The following is a 15444-nucleotide window of genomic DNA, read 5'->3' on the forward strand; positions in this document are numbered from 1 at the left end:
TTTCTAGCTCCTGATTTTCATACATATTATCTGATGTCCAGTCCATTCAAAAAATTTAAGCCAAGACTATGCATTCCTGAAACTTAACCAAAACTTAAGCAGTGAATTAAATGTCCAAATCATTTATTTGTATGTATTTCAAACTTCTTTACCATAACAAGTCCATGAATGTTTCAGGAGGTGGAATGCAGTCGTAGATGCATAGAATTATAGTCTAAAAGTGTGATAGGGTTACCATGCCACCTCAGTATGGCTTTGAGATAGCTTTTGTAATGCACTGACTACAGTGTTTGTACTTCCTATGTGTGTGAATTGGTGGATCTGATTAGCAGAGGCAGGTTGTTTTCAATCAAGACTTAAGACTACCAAATCAGCTCAGTTTTCCTTATGTGCATTATCTTGACTAATAGGGAAAAAAAAAAAAAAACATAAAAAAGCAAGAATATGATGCAGTGATATATTTGGATCAAATATTAACTGATTCAGTTTCAAAAGAATACCTAATAGTAAAGAGCACAGCAGAAGCCTTTCCTTAAATTGTTCTCTTCAAAGGAAAGCTTTTGGGACGTGCATTCACACCCAGACATTTTCCATTCACCTTTGACAAATTGATCAGAAAATGCAGTAGAAAAAAAATGGCATCCTCCTACTAGATCAGGTGGTTGAAGCCCCAGCCTTTTTCTCTTCACCTCTATGTCGTCCACTATGATTGATCTATCAGTGAAACATACTATCTTCCAAAAGACCTGTTAGCCTAGATTCTTGATACCAAAGAGATGTGACAACTGCAATCTACATACCACACAACTGAACTTCTTGTATGCAGAAATAAATTTCCCTCTCCCTGTTTATATCACTGCTGTGTAGGCTGATGTGATCATTAGGGAAAATTCTATTCAGGCTCAGAGAAGAAACAACTGCAGAACATACAGAGGATAAAAATGCTGTCCAAATCTGATGTCCAAAGCTAGGCAGATGGGAGCTATCAATGACCAAAGAAAACAGAAACAAAACTAAACTAAACAAGAAACAGTATAAAAGACCATGTCTCACATCAGGGTCCAAAGAAGTTTTCTCCCCCTCCCCCTCCACCACCAGCTCACCTCTTTACTTGCTCTCAGCTCCAGCAGCCAGCACCATTAAGTGTAATCATTCCACCCTACCTCAACACAAAACACATTGACTAAAGGAAATGAAGCTCTAAAGAGACATATCTTATGCCTTTGATGAGAGACAAAATGCCTCCATATGTAGGTGACGTGGCTTTAGGGCCTTTAAAATACTTAGACATTTTGTATTTTCACAAAAACATAGTCTAGCTGTGATATGAAATAAATGCAACACACAAAAAAATGTGAGAGTGAAGAAAAGGTCCACACTACTGGAAAATATATGTCTTCTGTTAACAGAAATGTGTTTCACTCAAAAGGCCCTAAAACAGGATGCAATGGTAAGATATGTGTCTTTGGTAAGAAATCTATATTTGTCTGATATTGTGATTTTATCTCTACAGAGCAGATTAAAAGAACATGCTTTTATTTTGTTCTATGTGTGAACCAAATATGTTGGACTTGAATATCTTCTCACAATGAACAATGATATTTTGAATCATTGAAGTTAAATTGTTATGCACAGTATTTTATGTCCATTTGGTGTTTTGGGAGTCATCAATTGCTTGTTTTCTTGTTCAGTGTGAAATCATGTACTCTTCAAGTGCAACCTAGAATAGTTCAGTAATGGATGTTTGTAATCTATGTCTTTGTCCACATGCTTGCCTGTTTAGAACAATATCACAGATGCAAATAACAAAACCTGATTTTTCCTGACGCATGCAGATCCTCCAAAGTTTGATAGGATATGGCCGAATATTTCTTCTCTTGAGGTTTCTAAACCAAATCAAGGTAGGATGCTGTAAAATTCCTAGTGATGTAAAATTTCCCAAATTTCTTTCAAAGAGTCCCAACATGGCAGCAAAAATAGAAACAGTGGTAATGCAACTCAATTTTTTTTTTTTTTTTAATTTTTTTGTGCTAAGTAATGATATTCTGTGAGAAAATATCTACAGAGTTCAACCATAAAAAAAAACTCACCTGAATTGGGCATCTTTCAACAGTAAGATCAAGCACATCACTACGTAAAGTCTGGAAATGTAGACACACAGGTTATAAGTACTGACACATGTTAAGTCGTACGGAAGTCCTTAGGTAATATGAAATGACTTGTATAAACGGCACAGTCAGTATTATGAATAAGTTTTCAGATTTTTTGACTGAGAAAGATTGCAATTCACTTCTTTAAACACACTTACTAATATTTTGTTTCCACTTTCTGTTGCCAAGTGAGCTGGGAACTCTCAGCTTGTATGCCATTCAGCCTGCAAGCATGATCTCTGCAGAATAGACTGTTCTCAGCAATTCAAGTTCCACACAAAAAATTACTCATAGGCTTTGGCATGATGATTATCACTGAAAGTGACAGAATGACTTTTTGAGATGAATAATAAAGTAAAAGCAATATTCTTTGTTATTTGAAGTTCTATTCAGCTGTGCTACACATTTCATAAAGATCATTCAGTGTAAAAATATAACGGTCCTTCTTTTTTCTCCTTATTTACTGCCCCGATAACCATTCACTCCCAAGGAAACCCTGCAGAAATTTGGTCAGCAGCTTGCTCTGACAATTCAGAGGATGTCTTTTCTGGCCTTTAGCATATATAGATGGAGGGAGTACAAAATTAAAAGGTGAGATAGAAAATAGCTACTAAACTAGAGAAACAAACAAAAAAAAAGGACTCTGTTGGGAAAGTATCTTAGAATGGCTGCAGCTCTATCCATTGATCACAGTGACCAGATGGGGATACGCACATACACGTATAAAACTTAATGTGCTACATGTGCAAGCTTCTACATTCTCTACACAAAAGATAGAAAATCACAGTTGGTCTGTGCTCTCTATAAGGATTAAGAATGTACTTTAGTTTGTATTATTCACATATATTTTGAGCTAAATATCCCTGATGATATGGCAGTATTCTAATAATTTAATTTAGCCCACATTCTATTTTCTAAGTTTTTGCATGTGTTCTTCAAATAAACAAAAAAATATAGGTTGATGTCTACTCCTCTGCTGTGTCCAAGGATTAGCCTACCTTATTCACAACGTATTTCATAGCTTAATCATTTATACTACTTGTAATCTAAGACCTAACTTCACTGCACAATACATCTCGAGCAGCACAAGATTACTCATTATTTCTTTCCCAGTAAATGAGAGCCAGCTGTAGTAGAATTATTTTTGATATTTTGTTATGGAACACAAAACACAAAAACTTAAAAGCATTTCTATTTAGATTATGTGCTTGTGTTATATATTTACTGTAAATTAAATACTTGTTAATTATAGTGTATAATGAGAATGATTACAAAAGTCTTATTATATCTAATATTATTTTATCGCATTTTCTTTCTTTATGCAAATAGGCCAGAGTATGTTTGCAAGTAAATTTCATAAAACCCTTTGTAGAGCACTCTGACTGCCTTATAGCCATTGGTCATGTACTAGTAGAAGTTACCCTATAACATCTAACACAAAATTGCCAGTGTGCATACATGAATTAATTTCCTTTTATTTTGGATATTATAGCTCAAATGACTCAATAGTTGGTAGCCTATAGTACACTTTCAGTAAGTTTTGTGGTTTCCTTACAAAACAGTAGCCATTGTTAAAGTTAATTTAACATGGTAAAGAAACAAAATAGATTATTTTAGTCTTTTGATTTATTTCTTTTAATCTTTTGATTTATTTCTATATGATATCGTTTCTAATTTATTGTTCATTTTATCACCTATCCAGTTGCTCCCAAATTATCTATGACAACTGTTTCTTCTGTTCAAGTTGCAAACCACAAGAGAGGTAGGAATTCTTGGATTCATACAGTGATTTCATAGTGCTATGTGTTGTGAGAACATTGCACTGTATGAATCTGGAATATCTGTGAAGTGAACCCATCAGCTTTACTGGTGAGGCATCTTCATTGACAGCAGAAACATTAAGTCACATAAACATAGGGCATACACAGAAAAAATAATTATGCTTTTTACACAGTCACTGCTGACATATAAGTGATGTGGCGCTTGTTTTTGAACTAATTAAATATTAGAAAATAGCCATTCAGATTGTTACCTAGAAATGAAATGTTTGTTTGAGATTTCCTCTCCCATCTGCGTAAATTGTAAAAAAGGAAAGAAAAAGATTAGTTGAGGGGAAATAAAACATAAAAAAGTCAATTGTCCATATCATCAAGAAGTATCTGTACCCATGGAGTTGAATATGTACTTATGTCTTCTAATGCATTGTAAGTGTGTCTTACATCTTCATTTTATTGTAACAGTGTGCAAATTGAAAGTATAGGCATTACGTTTTGTACTGATGTTTCAGTGTTTTATCAAAATAATGGCATTATGTGGGCACAATGAAGGATGCCAGTACTATCTCAGTGGCATAATATATACATATAGTGGCATACAAGCAACCTATTTGATTTGCATATTTATCAATCTGCCTGAGCTCAGATATTTTCATTGGGTTTCCTCTTCAATTTATCTATAAAAAGTACATATAAAAATGTTTTGCCTTTCTGCAGCTATTTGTGAATCACAGAATCACAGGGTTGGAAGGGACCTCAAGGATCGTGAATCTCCAACCCTCCTGCCACAGGCAGGGCCACTAACCTCCACATTTAATACTAGACCAGGCTGCCCAGGGAATATCTCCTTATTCATGAAACACACATCTCTAAGGACTAGAGATACCAACAAACATTAGAACTTAGTTTGACCCATTTGATAAGATCATGATAACTATTTGTTTTGAAGCAGGTCATTTCAAGGTCACAAGAAAATCTCCTTTGTCTTTTGTTAGAGTACAGAGAAGGAAACCAGAGTTACCGGACAATGAAAAAGGAAAAAAAAAAAAAAAAAAAAAAAAAAAAGAATTTAATGATTTCTGAATGTACTTTTCTTGAAATACTTTCTGTGGTTTTAATTAGAAAATGACACTGATTGCTGTCTCATGCATTATCAGTTTCAGTTTTAAAACTGTGCTTCCCTTCCATGTGTGTCTACCACTGTTTCATGTGATGACGTTTCATGTTTTACTGGTCCCAGCTGAAGCTTGAGCTGAACCCAATCCTGACTGATAGCAGAACAGTACATCATCTTGAAGATGTAAATGTGTAGCATTACAACAGAGGGGAGGCAACAGAGTATTCAATTTATAGAAAGACATATTCAACCTTTACATGAGTATCTTCAATATTTAATTTTATGCTTTATGCAATAGGATCAGGGTTGTCACAACAGAAAATCATCTTTAAAGGCTCATGCAGTCAGATCTTCTGTGAGTTGGAAAGGAATTTGACAATTCCTGAATCATCCAAAGATAATAATCAAATCTAACATGGCTTTCTATTTTCCCTTTTTCCTTCACACTAAACATACCTAACTAGCGTTACCTCTCCTTTGAGGTTTCACTTTCCAATTCATTTACTCCTTACGGCTACTCAGCTTTAAACTGCCTCTAGTTTATCCGTGCCTTTTCTGACATAGTGTTAGGAATTGAAAGCAGCATTTTGCTGTAAGCTCAGGGCATTTCAATCTTGTTAAACCATTTTCAGCCTGATTTTAGTACTTTTCATCCACCTCTTTCAGCAATTGCGTGGCTTTGCAAACACGTGAAAATTATTGGGCTGCTAACCAGTGAGGTACGCTTAAAAACCTTAAGTTGTACTTTCTGTTCTTTGTGCACTGGTAGGGGTGAATTACATGATAAGCTATAAGGGCCACACAGCATTAACAGGTATTAGGTAAGCAGATGCCATGATGCTGAATGCAATTCTACTTGTTATGACAGAGTAATTTTTTATAACATGCAAACCTGTTGCACAGTTTCTTGGGGTTTTTTTGTGTTTGTTTTTTTTTTGTTGTTGTTGTTGTTGTTGTTGTTTCTTTGTTTTGTTTTGAACATATATAAGCCTGTAAAAATGTATAAATGGTTCGTTCACTGACCAGGACAATACCAACAGGCAAAATAACTTCATTTGAATGTATTAGCAAAATGGAACAAGAGCAAAAAATTGGTTATCATCTGGCATTTAAGAGTGTTAAGACCAACAGTACTTACTAGAATTATAGAATCACCTGTGTTGAAAGGGAACCACAAGAATCAGAGTTCCCCTGACTATACACAGGGCAACCTAAGACTTAAACCATTTATCTAAGAAAGCTGTCAAAATATTTCCTGAATACCAATAAGCTTGGGGCCCACTTCTCAGGGGATACTTGTTCCACTGCCTAACCCTTTCTTAAAAGTGAAAAACTTTTTCTTAATATCCAATCTGAACTTCCCCTGGTGATTTTTGAACCATTTCACTCTATCACAGGTCATCAGAGAGAAGAAATCAGCACCTCTCTCTCCACTCTCCCACGAAGAAGTTGTAGACAGCAATAAAATCAAGAGTTGGTCTAATTACTTACCCTAAAAATTGACAAACTGCATCAGAACTTGAGTTGGCCTTCAGAGCCTGTTTAAGAGTACATTTGTACATCAAACTGAGCCTTTCAAAATCATTAGTTTCTTCTGTAGTCAAGATCATAAATTGGAGAAAGCTTTGCTGTAGCAGTGAATTATTTTATGTGCAGCAATTTTTTGTGTGTGTTTTTGTAATAGCCAATTATCTGCTATAATAGTATTTCTGAAGGTCATATCAATTTCAGAGTGGAAATAGTGCAGTTATTCATTCACAAAACATTCTCTCTACTATTTTAAAAACAAAAGATGAGGTAGCATAGTCTGATTTACTGTCACTTACTTATAATCTGCATATTTTTGTAACATAACAATGCAACATTATTTTGCTGCCTGTTACTGTTTCCTCTGAATTCACCTGCAGAGTGATTTATGTTTAGCCATAAGACTGACAAACAGATCAGCACAGTATCTTGTCACCAGAACAAGTTGTGCAATGGGGGCAGAAGACAGGTGCTATGTCAAAGCAGAAATTACAGAATTGCTTCTTCATCTGAGATTCAAAATGATCAGATTGCTTATCTTGAAACAATCTTTCTTATTTTAGAAATTCAGCACACTAAAACTTAGCATTGTAACAATTTTTTTTTGTTTGATAGCACTAGTTTCCACTTTTAGATCTGCTGCCTTTACCCCTCAAGGGCAGTTTTCACTCAGGTAAGACAGTTAAACTAGGGGAGAAATGCAGCTGGACAGCTGCCTGAGATGCTGAATCTCACTGACTAGTTACAAAAGAGAAACATTAACACTTTTCCTCCCCACTCCATTATCAAAGAACCGTAGAATCATGGAATATGACAGACTATGTCTACTGGTAGTGTATTGAATCTAGTACACCAAAGCTTTTACTGTACAGCAGTTACAGGGATCAAAATTATCAGGCTAACATGAACTGTGAGCATTACTTCACCAGCATTACATCAAAGAAAACAGGAATGTGCATATATTAACTGAATATATATATGTAAATTGAAATAATGTTTCCTGGCAGCTGAAAGGCAGTTCTAAAGATGGATATATATGTTACACTAAATGCTGTAGGTAAAAGAAAATATACAATCCATTTACAGGCTGCTAAATCAGACGAACAGCAGAAGAAGTATATACATATACATATTGCGTGCATAACATACTCATAAACATGGACTGGTACAGCAATTACTTAACAAACATATAAACAGGTGCACACATTGTTTCAGGCACACTACACCAACTTGTGGGCTCATTATGTGCCCAGCACAATCAGCAGTGCACCTTAAAAAAGTCACAGAGACCTGGCCCCTGCCACATATATCAGAAATTAACATTTTACATCCTCTGCTATAAGTGTCTAATTATAGGTTAACTTCAAGCCCTCAAAGTACTTCCACATCACTGCATCTAGTGCTCCATTATTGCAAAGAAACATACCATAATCTCTTTTACTAATTCAATAAACTTTGGAGTTGTAACTCCAAAGCATCAGTGGTGTTGCTACAATTTGGGAGGGTGTTCAAGAACCTCAGTTTCCTAACAGCTAGATAATATCTTCTGGATTACATCTGAAGTGTCCCAATGGCCAGTTAATATGCCTTTGGTTTTGCAGCAGCGTTGTCCGTTAGCAAAGATACTCACTTATGATGATAGAAGACCATCTTCTTGTTGTATTTATAGCCTGGCAATATCCTGGCTTCAATTTCCTAGAGTAAACAAGCCAAATTATCATACTCTTCACTTTTTAAATAGGCTCTCTACTTCTCTGATCATCCTAATAACCTTTCCTGCATTTATTCTGAGTTCAGACTCAGAGCTAAGCAATCAGACATACAAAAGCTTTCCACACACATTGCAGCTGTGCCTTGTATAGTGATATTGATACTTTCCTAACTTCTATTTTTCTGAATATGAAAAACATATATTAGTTGTGATTAAATACTGAGGCAGTAGCATTCTGTACGTAGCATAGGTTTGCTGATTGTTCTTTTTTTTTTTTCAAAAGAGGCTGTCATGCCAGCTGCAATTCAGATGGCTGCAATAAGCATGCTTTCTATTCAGTACACATTTGAGAGTTTTCAAGCTCATTCCTGGACTAATTGTTCCTCATGTCTGAACTAAAACTGGGTTAATACTTACCTTAGAAATGTGCCAGAAATTGCTCTTAAGTAATATTTCCTTTTTTTTTTTTTTTCCTCCTGCTTCACTTGTTTGAGGAGGTTCTTACCAAAATTGTCAAACTCGAGATTTGCTTGTTCTTGAAGTAAAACAGTTCCTTCCCAAGGTGCCGACCAGTTACACTGAGCTGAATTCAGTACTAGTTTTGAATGCTTACCATTTATGTCAGAACAAATCTTTTTTTTTTTAATCTACCATTATAGATAAAAACATGCTGAAGTTTGGCAATTCTGTGCTCTGTATGCAATATTTTTAATATGAGAAAGATTTTCCTGTGTCTTGATTTATATTCATCTCAAATACGCAAAAAGGACATGCATTTCTATCAGCAGAAACTGAGCCTCCAGTACTCCTGAAAGGTTTACAACTGCAAATGCTTCAGTTCCATCAGGTCTGCCAATAGCAACCAGCCTTTGACGTCATGCTATGGTCAGTCACGCTAACCTGCCTGAAACAAACCTCACTTTCATTGCAGATAAACATCTGCTGTTGTCCATGTTACATTGATTAACATGTATGTGCCATTCATTCATACTTCTTCTCATAGTTCATTTTTACTGAGCATGTAATGTGCTATTACTCTGCTGCTGTATACATTCTGTATACATTTCTGTTCTTCCTTGAAAGACTGTGAATGCTTCGGGCACTCCAACCGGTGCAGTTACATCGAGCTGCTCAATACGGTCATTTGCGTGAGCTGTAAGCACAACACTAGAGGTCAGCACTGTGAGTTATGCAGGCTGGGCTACTTCAGAAATGCTTCTGCAGAGCTGGACGATGAAAATGTGTGCATAGGTCAGTCCCGGGGTAACTGTGGCTTTTCTTCTGTGCCTTTTCAGCTACTGGCAGCTGCTAGGGACTGCTGCTGCTTAATTGCTAGTTGAGCCAGAATGAGCTTTTTCAATGGATAAGAACATCTGTGAAGACTTTCCATCTGTTGCTTTAGTTGTCACTGTAGCCCCAAGGAAGTATTTTGGATCTGTACATGATGATGAAATCCCTTGATTAATGGCCCTGGGAAGACTCTCCCAGGAAGCCCCAAGAAGCTGACTGTGTTGGCCTGCAGCAGGGAGCTGTACATGTGTGAAAATGGAAGCTTTTGGGTCATAAATCCCTGTTCCTAGTCTAACTTTCGAAATTATTAGTACATTCACTTGCATGAACACTTGCAGAAGACCTACAGAAGTTGCCAGGTACATGAATAGAAGATGGGGGTTGTTAACCCCTTTTCATAGAATATCACAGAATGGCCTGGGTTGAAAAAGAACTCAAAGATCATCTAGTTTCAACCACTCTATCACGGGCAGTGTCGCCAACCACCAGACCAGGCTGCCCACAGCCACATCCAGCTTGGCTTTGAATGCCTCCAAGGATGGGGCATCCTAAACATCTCTGGGCAACCTGTTCCAGTGCGTCATCACCTCCTGAAAGAAAAACTTCCTCCTAATATCTAACCTAAATCTTCCCAGTCTTGGTTTAAAATCATTCCCCCTTGTCCTATCACTATCCATCCATATAAACAGTTGCTCCCTCTCCTATTTACACACTCTCCTCAAGTATTCAAAGGCCACAGTCAGGTCTCCCCAGAGCCATCTCTTCTTCATCTTTTATTAACTTAAATTTTAAAAGAACACGTAGCTCCAGATTCTATTCACAGGAACAGGGCTGCTAACTCCTCTCTCTTTTGAGAAGAAACTGAAATTATGCCTGTGTAATTAGAATTTGTCAGACCAGTTTGACATAATGTCAATTCAAATATAGGAAACCAAGACGAAAGCAGGGCTTTAAACCTAATATCTCATGTAACTATCCAAAATGCAGAATTAAAGCAAATGTCCGAACAAAATAAGAAATTGTATAGTACAAAAAATATTACACAAGAAGGATACGCGTTGTTCTCTTATCACCTCAAGTCAGTGCATAGAAAGTGATAGGACAGCAGTTGAAGACCAAGAACAGTCAATAAAAGTTTCGCTATTGGCTTCATACACCATCTAGTAGTGAACACATCTCCACAAAAGGCATTATTCAAACAACCAATTTACAATTTCATTATATAGTGTTGCTTATAGACACGAACATCAGAATAACATTTCCTGAATTTCCATTGTAATTAGTTTTTCTTTCTATTTTCCAAGAAGGAAAACAAAAAGAAAGAGAGGAAAAAAAAAAAAAAAAAAAAAAAGATTTTCATACCAACTTGGCTACACGTGAATAAGTTACATTTTAATATTCTTTATAATCCATTCCTGAGATTCAATCCAGACATTTTTTAGGTTGCTATTATTTGTTTCAGTCTACAGCTTGTCAGATTTACATTTTATTTTGTGATGAACACCTGGATTCATCCACACACTGCATTTCACATTCCCTTCTTTTAACTTTGCTTGGCAACACATTCAGAAAATGCATGATCTCTTCTGACATTAATTAGTCTGAGCTAATATAAACTTTAGTAGGCAAGTCATGATTTCTTATATGACTGTGCTGAGGATGTTAACCCAATCAAATGTTATCAGTAAAAAGCACTGTCCTTCATATTTGTTTGATGTAAATGAGGAACAGCATCGATATGACATCGGGGCCATATAATTTCAGCTATCTAAATAGGCCTTATAAGCGTGATACTCCGGGATTTTTCATCAGATCATGCAATAAATTGTTTTCCCATATACACTTGAAGTGCTAAGTTAGCAACTGTAGCTATATCCCTAAGACCAGGAAGTTAATAATCCCAGGGTAAAAAATAAGTAGGTTTGCAATTAATTAATTTGCAAGTAATATATTTAGAATGTCTTAGTACTGTGCATTTCAGAGTGGTCCAGACACTAAGGAAAAGCAGAATTAGGTCCATTTAGGTCCTACCTTAAAGCAAGCAAAATTCTCATGGGCTCCCATGTGAGATGACTACAGGATCAACACAGTTTTGCTACATATTATGTAATTTGTTTAAATAACAATATTCTTATTGGTCTAGGGCAGCTTTGAGAATCATATGATCATAATGCATAAAAATCCTTGTTTCTCAGCTTATTCACCAGCGCAGCACTTTCATACTATTGCTGGCATGAAACCAGTGGAATGCAAAGGATACCAAAGAACATTTCGAGGAAGAAATTAAAAAAAAAAAAAAAAAAAAGAGAGAGAAAACAGAAGTTCTTTCCTGATGCGGGGCTGCTAAGATTTAATCCTGCAAAATGTGGGGCGTATTTTCATTGCAGAGAGAGAATGGATTCACCATCCTGCTGCATCATACACATGGAGTCTTGCTCTATTGGAAACGCTCATTTCTTCTCTGAGAGCAGTGTTTTGAATTTTAAGTATGATTAGAACATTACATTAACAGTAACATTTTAATAATCAGAATTTCAGAGACTACAAATCTTATTCCCATAAAAAGTCTAATTTTTCCAGTTTAACTCTTTCCTCTTCAACTACATATATAGAAAATTCAAACATATTTAGATAGGTTATTGGCAGCTAGCAGGGGTTTGGCTCTGATTTATCAAAACTACTTATATAGTTTTGATATATATATGGTAAGTACATGGATAATGTGAATCTTAGTCAATGCTATCTAAACGATGAAAGTGTTTCAATTTTAAAACCAGAAGCATTAAAAAGCATTTAAATACTGAGAGGGGTTTTTGTTGTTGTCTTTTGATGGATTTTTTTTTTTTTTTTTAGTATAAAGCAAATGCAACATAGCATACAGTGGGCTTAAATCTTATTTCATTATGCTCTAAATTTTTTAGAAGTAAAATAAATTTTATTTCCTAAAATGAAGTGTCAAATGTTTATCGGCTGAATTCCAAATTACCTTCAGTGGACAACCCAATTTCTAAATAAGTCATGCTATTTTAATATCAAAAATAATTCACTGGGCATGCTTGTAGTGCAATTTAGCAGAATTGGCCTAATAATTCTGTTTCAGTGAACACACACACTGGTAAGCATGAAAAGTGTTGAAACCTCCAAGTGGACCCAGAGTAATACATCATTTCCTTTGCTTTTATAACGTAAATACTGAAATAGTGATTATTGTCTTACCTATAAGATCCAACCATGTGGTCACCTAGTCTTAGGTCCCAGTTAATATCTGTGAAAACTTAATAAATTCCAGTGATCAATGCTTTAAAGGTTGCTCTGTAGCCACTGTCAATCCAGAATGATAGCAGCAAGCCTGTAAGCTTCAGCTCGTTTTGCCTATGTTTTTTTTTTAAACTTATTGGCAGAATTATATTAATATAGTGCATCTCAGTGAAAAGATGACTACTACTGTTATCTTCCCATCCTTTATAGTTACCAAATTGAGGTCAGGAAGAAAATACCTACCCAGCTGGATTAGCAGAAGATAGGTTTTTTTCCTGTCCTGCAGCCTGGCATATGCTCTTTCTAAGAGGATCTGGAAATGTTACTTAACGACCTATTGCTGCAAGGTCATAATGATACCCACTGTCTTTCTTTGGCACATTGGAATTTGATTTTTTTAATTCCTTAGGTATTTGGCAGGTGATGGGAAACGTTGTACAGCATGTCATATATTGTTGGACAATGAGCTTGGGTGTTCTGTTGACCTTTCTAGGTTAGACACTTGCGTCAACTGTGTACTGGAAAAGACGCAGCTGAGTTTCTGAAGGTTCCCAGGTCTGTTCTCTGATTTGATCTAGCACTTTTACAAAAATGGCTCGACTTAAAGTTTTCTTTGTGGCAGAGCACAATATGGACCCAATACTTCTAACATTTTCATATGATAATTCAGTAGAAAAGCTTTCACTGACTCAGTGTCAGTTTCTTGTTCTGCAGCCAATTGAAAACTATGTATCTATAGCATTGGCCACACATTTCTTTCAAAAATACTTCTTTTTAATCGCTGTAGATCTGATTTGTTCAACTAAGTTATTTTTAATTTGTAAGAACTGGGTCCTCTGTTTCTAATGTAATTCCAAGCCTTTTGTCCTTCAAGGTTTTCTATTAACACCTTAAACAAATGTGACTTACTGCATTCAGTATGTAACTCCATTCTATGTCTATTTACATAAATATTTTGTACATCTGATTAACATCAGGATTGCCAGCTTTTCAAGTGGCACCCATCACAGCATAATTATGCTGTCTTGCACAATATTTTTGGCATTACAGCATTCAACTTCATTAATGAACATTGCTAGCTAATTGACTGTATTATTATTGTGGATATCCAACTGCCAAAGGTAACTTCTCTTCCTCAGCATGCCAAATGTTAAAAGCATCATCTGCAATTTATGGCTATTAGACACTGACACAACAGATGACAAATGTCTTTCTGCTAATGTTGTTGGGTGGTTTTGTTGGTTTGTTTGTTTATTTCCTGACACAGATTTTCCATTGTATTTTTTAATATTTTCCTTCCCAGTTCAACTACATTTTGTCATTTTCAATTTCACTCAATTTTAACCTAATACTGGGGAAAAATTGCCAAAAGTAGTCAAAGCAGCAGTGATTCACAGGCACACAAAGCCAGATTCCTGCAGGTCGCTCAGATTCAAGAATCAATTTGTATTTCTTTTGCTTTCAACAGCAGCAGAGATCTGCCAGAATTCAAGTGTGTCTGCAGTCTTGGGTAAGGGAGGAGTTACTCTGGGTCTACATGGGTCTTCATAAAAATTAAGATAAGATCACTTGAAGAAAAAAAACTGAAGAATGAGAATGCCAAAAAATGAGCACTGCTAGCTAACATCTTCTTCGCATAGCTAGCTGAAAGCTGAATTCTCATATTCTAATCACAATAAAGAAAAGGGCTGTGGTTGAAGAAGATATATCCCCCTACAGTAACTGTTGTGGGAGGAAATAGGTTGCCCTAGTCTTACTTTAATTAGGTCAGTACACGTGTGGAAAATATACAGCAGAGAAAGAGCCTCATTGCATCTTCCATCTGCCCACTGGGAGATGAGAGAAATGAAAACAGCAACATAAAGCAAGTTCTGATAAGTTTTGCATTACATTCCTTCTCACCTCTGCTTATCATTGTGGAAAATGTAAAAGGTTTATTAATGTCACTGATAAATACAGTCTCATCAATTTAATGACAAATATCCACAAAAATTATTATACTACTCCAAACAATAAAGGAAGACTATCTTGGAAATAACTAAAGTGCATTTATATAGCCTTCTAAAGCCATTCAGCATTTCTAAAACCATTGAGTAATATATAGACAAGCCCATTTTAATGATGTGAAACATTTTGCCCTAATGGCACATTGATATGTAAAGCTTTCCTAACATTTGTTAAATTGTCAAAAACATTCCTACCAGTCTGTTACAATCACCCTCAAAGAACAGATAGCTTTTGCCTTCACATCTTCCTGCCTACCTTTTTCTCTTCATATCATAAAATGCCTCTTCCTGAAATGACATTTGCAAACAAATATATGGACTACAGTAATTACAGTCACTACTCCTGATATTATTCATAGACAGTCTTCCTTTACCTGTAACATTGGAAATGCAGCCTCTATGGTATTAAATGAATTATCACTTCATGTAGACCTGAATCCAGTGTGTGTGTGTTGTCTTGTTTCTGCAGACTGTTATTGTAACCCTTTTGGTTCAGTCCATGATCGCTGTAATGACAGAGGATTTTGTGAGTGTAAGGAGGGAGCATCAGGGCCTAAATGTGATAAATGTCTGCCGGGATATATCTGGCACAGCTTGGGCTGTCAACGTA

General features: G+C 35.9%; 1 protein-coding gene across 8 annotated transcripts in view; it reads left to right on the top strand.

Moving 5' to 3' along the window:
* NTNG1 (netrin G1) overlaps positions 1-15444 on the top strand; it is a 152448-nt gene that overhangs the window by 112309 nt on the left and 24695 nt on the right. Inside the window, exons 6-9 of one of the 8 annotated variants that reach the window (XM_048947113.1) lie at positions 1836-1901; positions 3853-3912; positions 9364-9531; positions 15304-15441. The exons of 1 other annotated variant lie outside the window; for it this stretch is intronic. In XM_048947113.1, coding sequence (XP_048803070.1) covers positions 1836-1901; positions 3853-3912; positions 9364-9531; positions 15304-15441 — 432 coding nt within the window. The remainder of the gene's footprint in view (positions 1-1835; positions 1902-3852; positions 3913-9363; positions 9532-15303; positions 15442-15444) is intronic. 6 more of the 8 variants (XM_048947106.1, XM_048947105.1, XM_048947110.1 and 3 more) reach the window with 6 other exon arrangements.

Source organism: Lagopus muta, chromosome 5 (genome assembly GCF_023343835.1).
Source record: "Lagopus muta isolate bLagMut1 chromosome 5, bLagMut1 primary, whole genome shotgun sequence".
Classification (NCBI taxonomy): Eukaryota; Metazoa; Chordata; class Aves; order Galliformes; family Phasianidae; genus Lagopus; species Lagopus muta.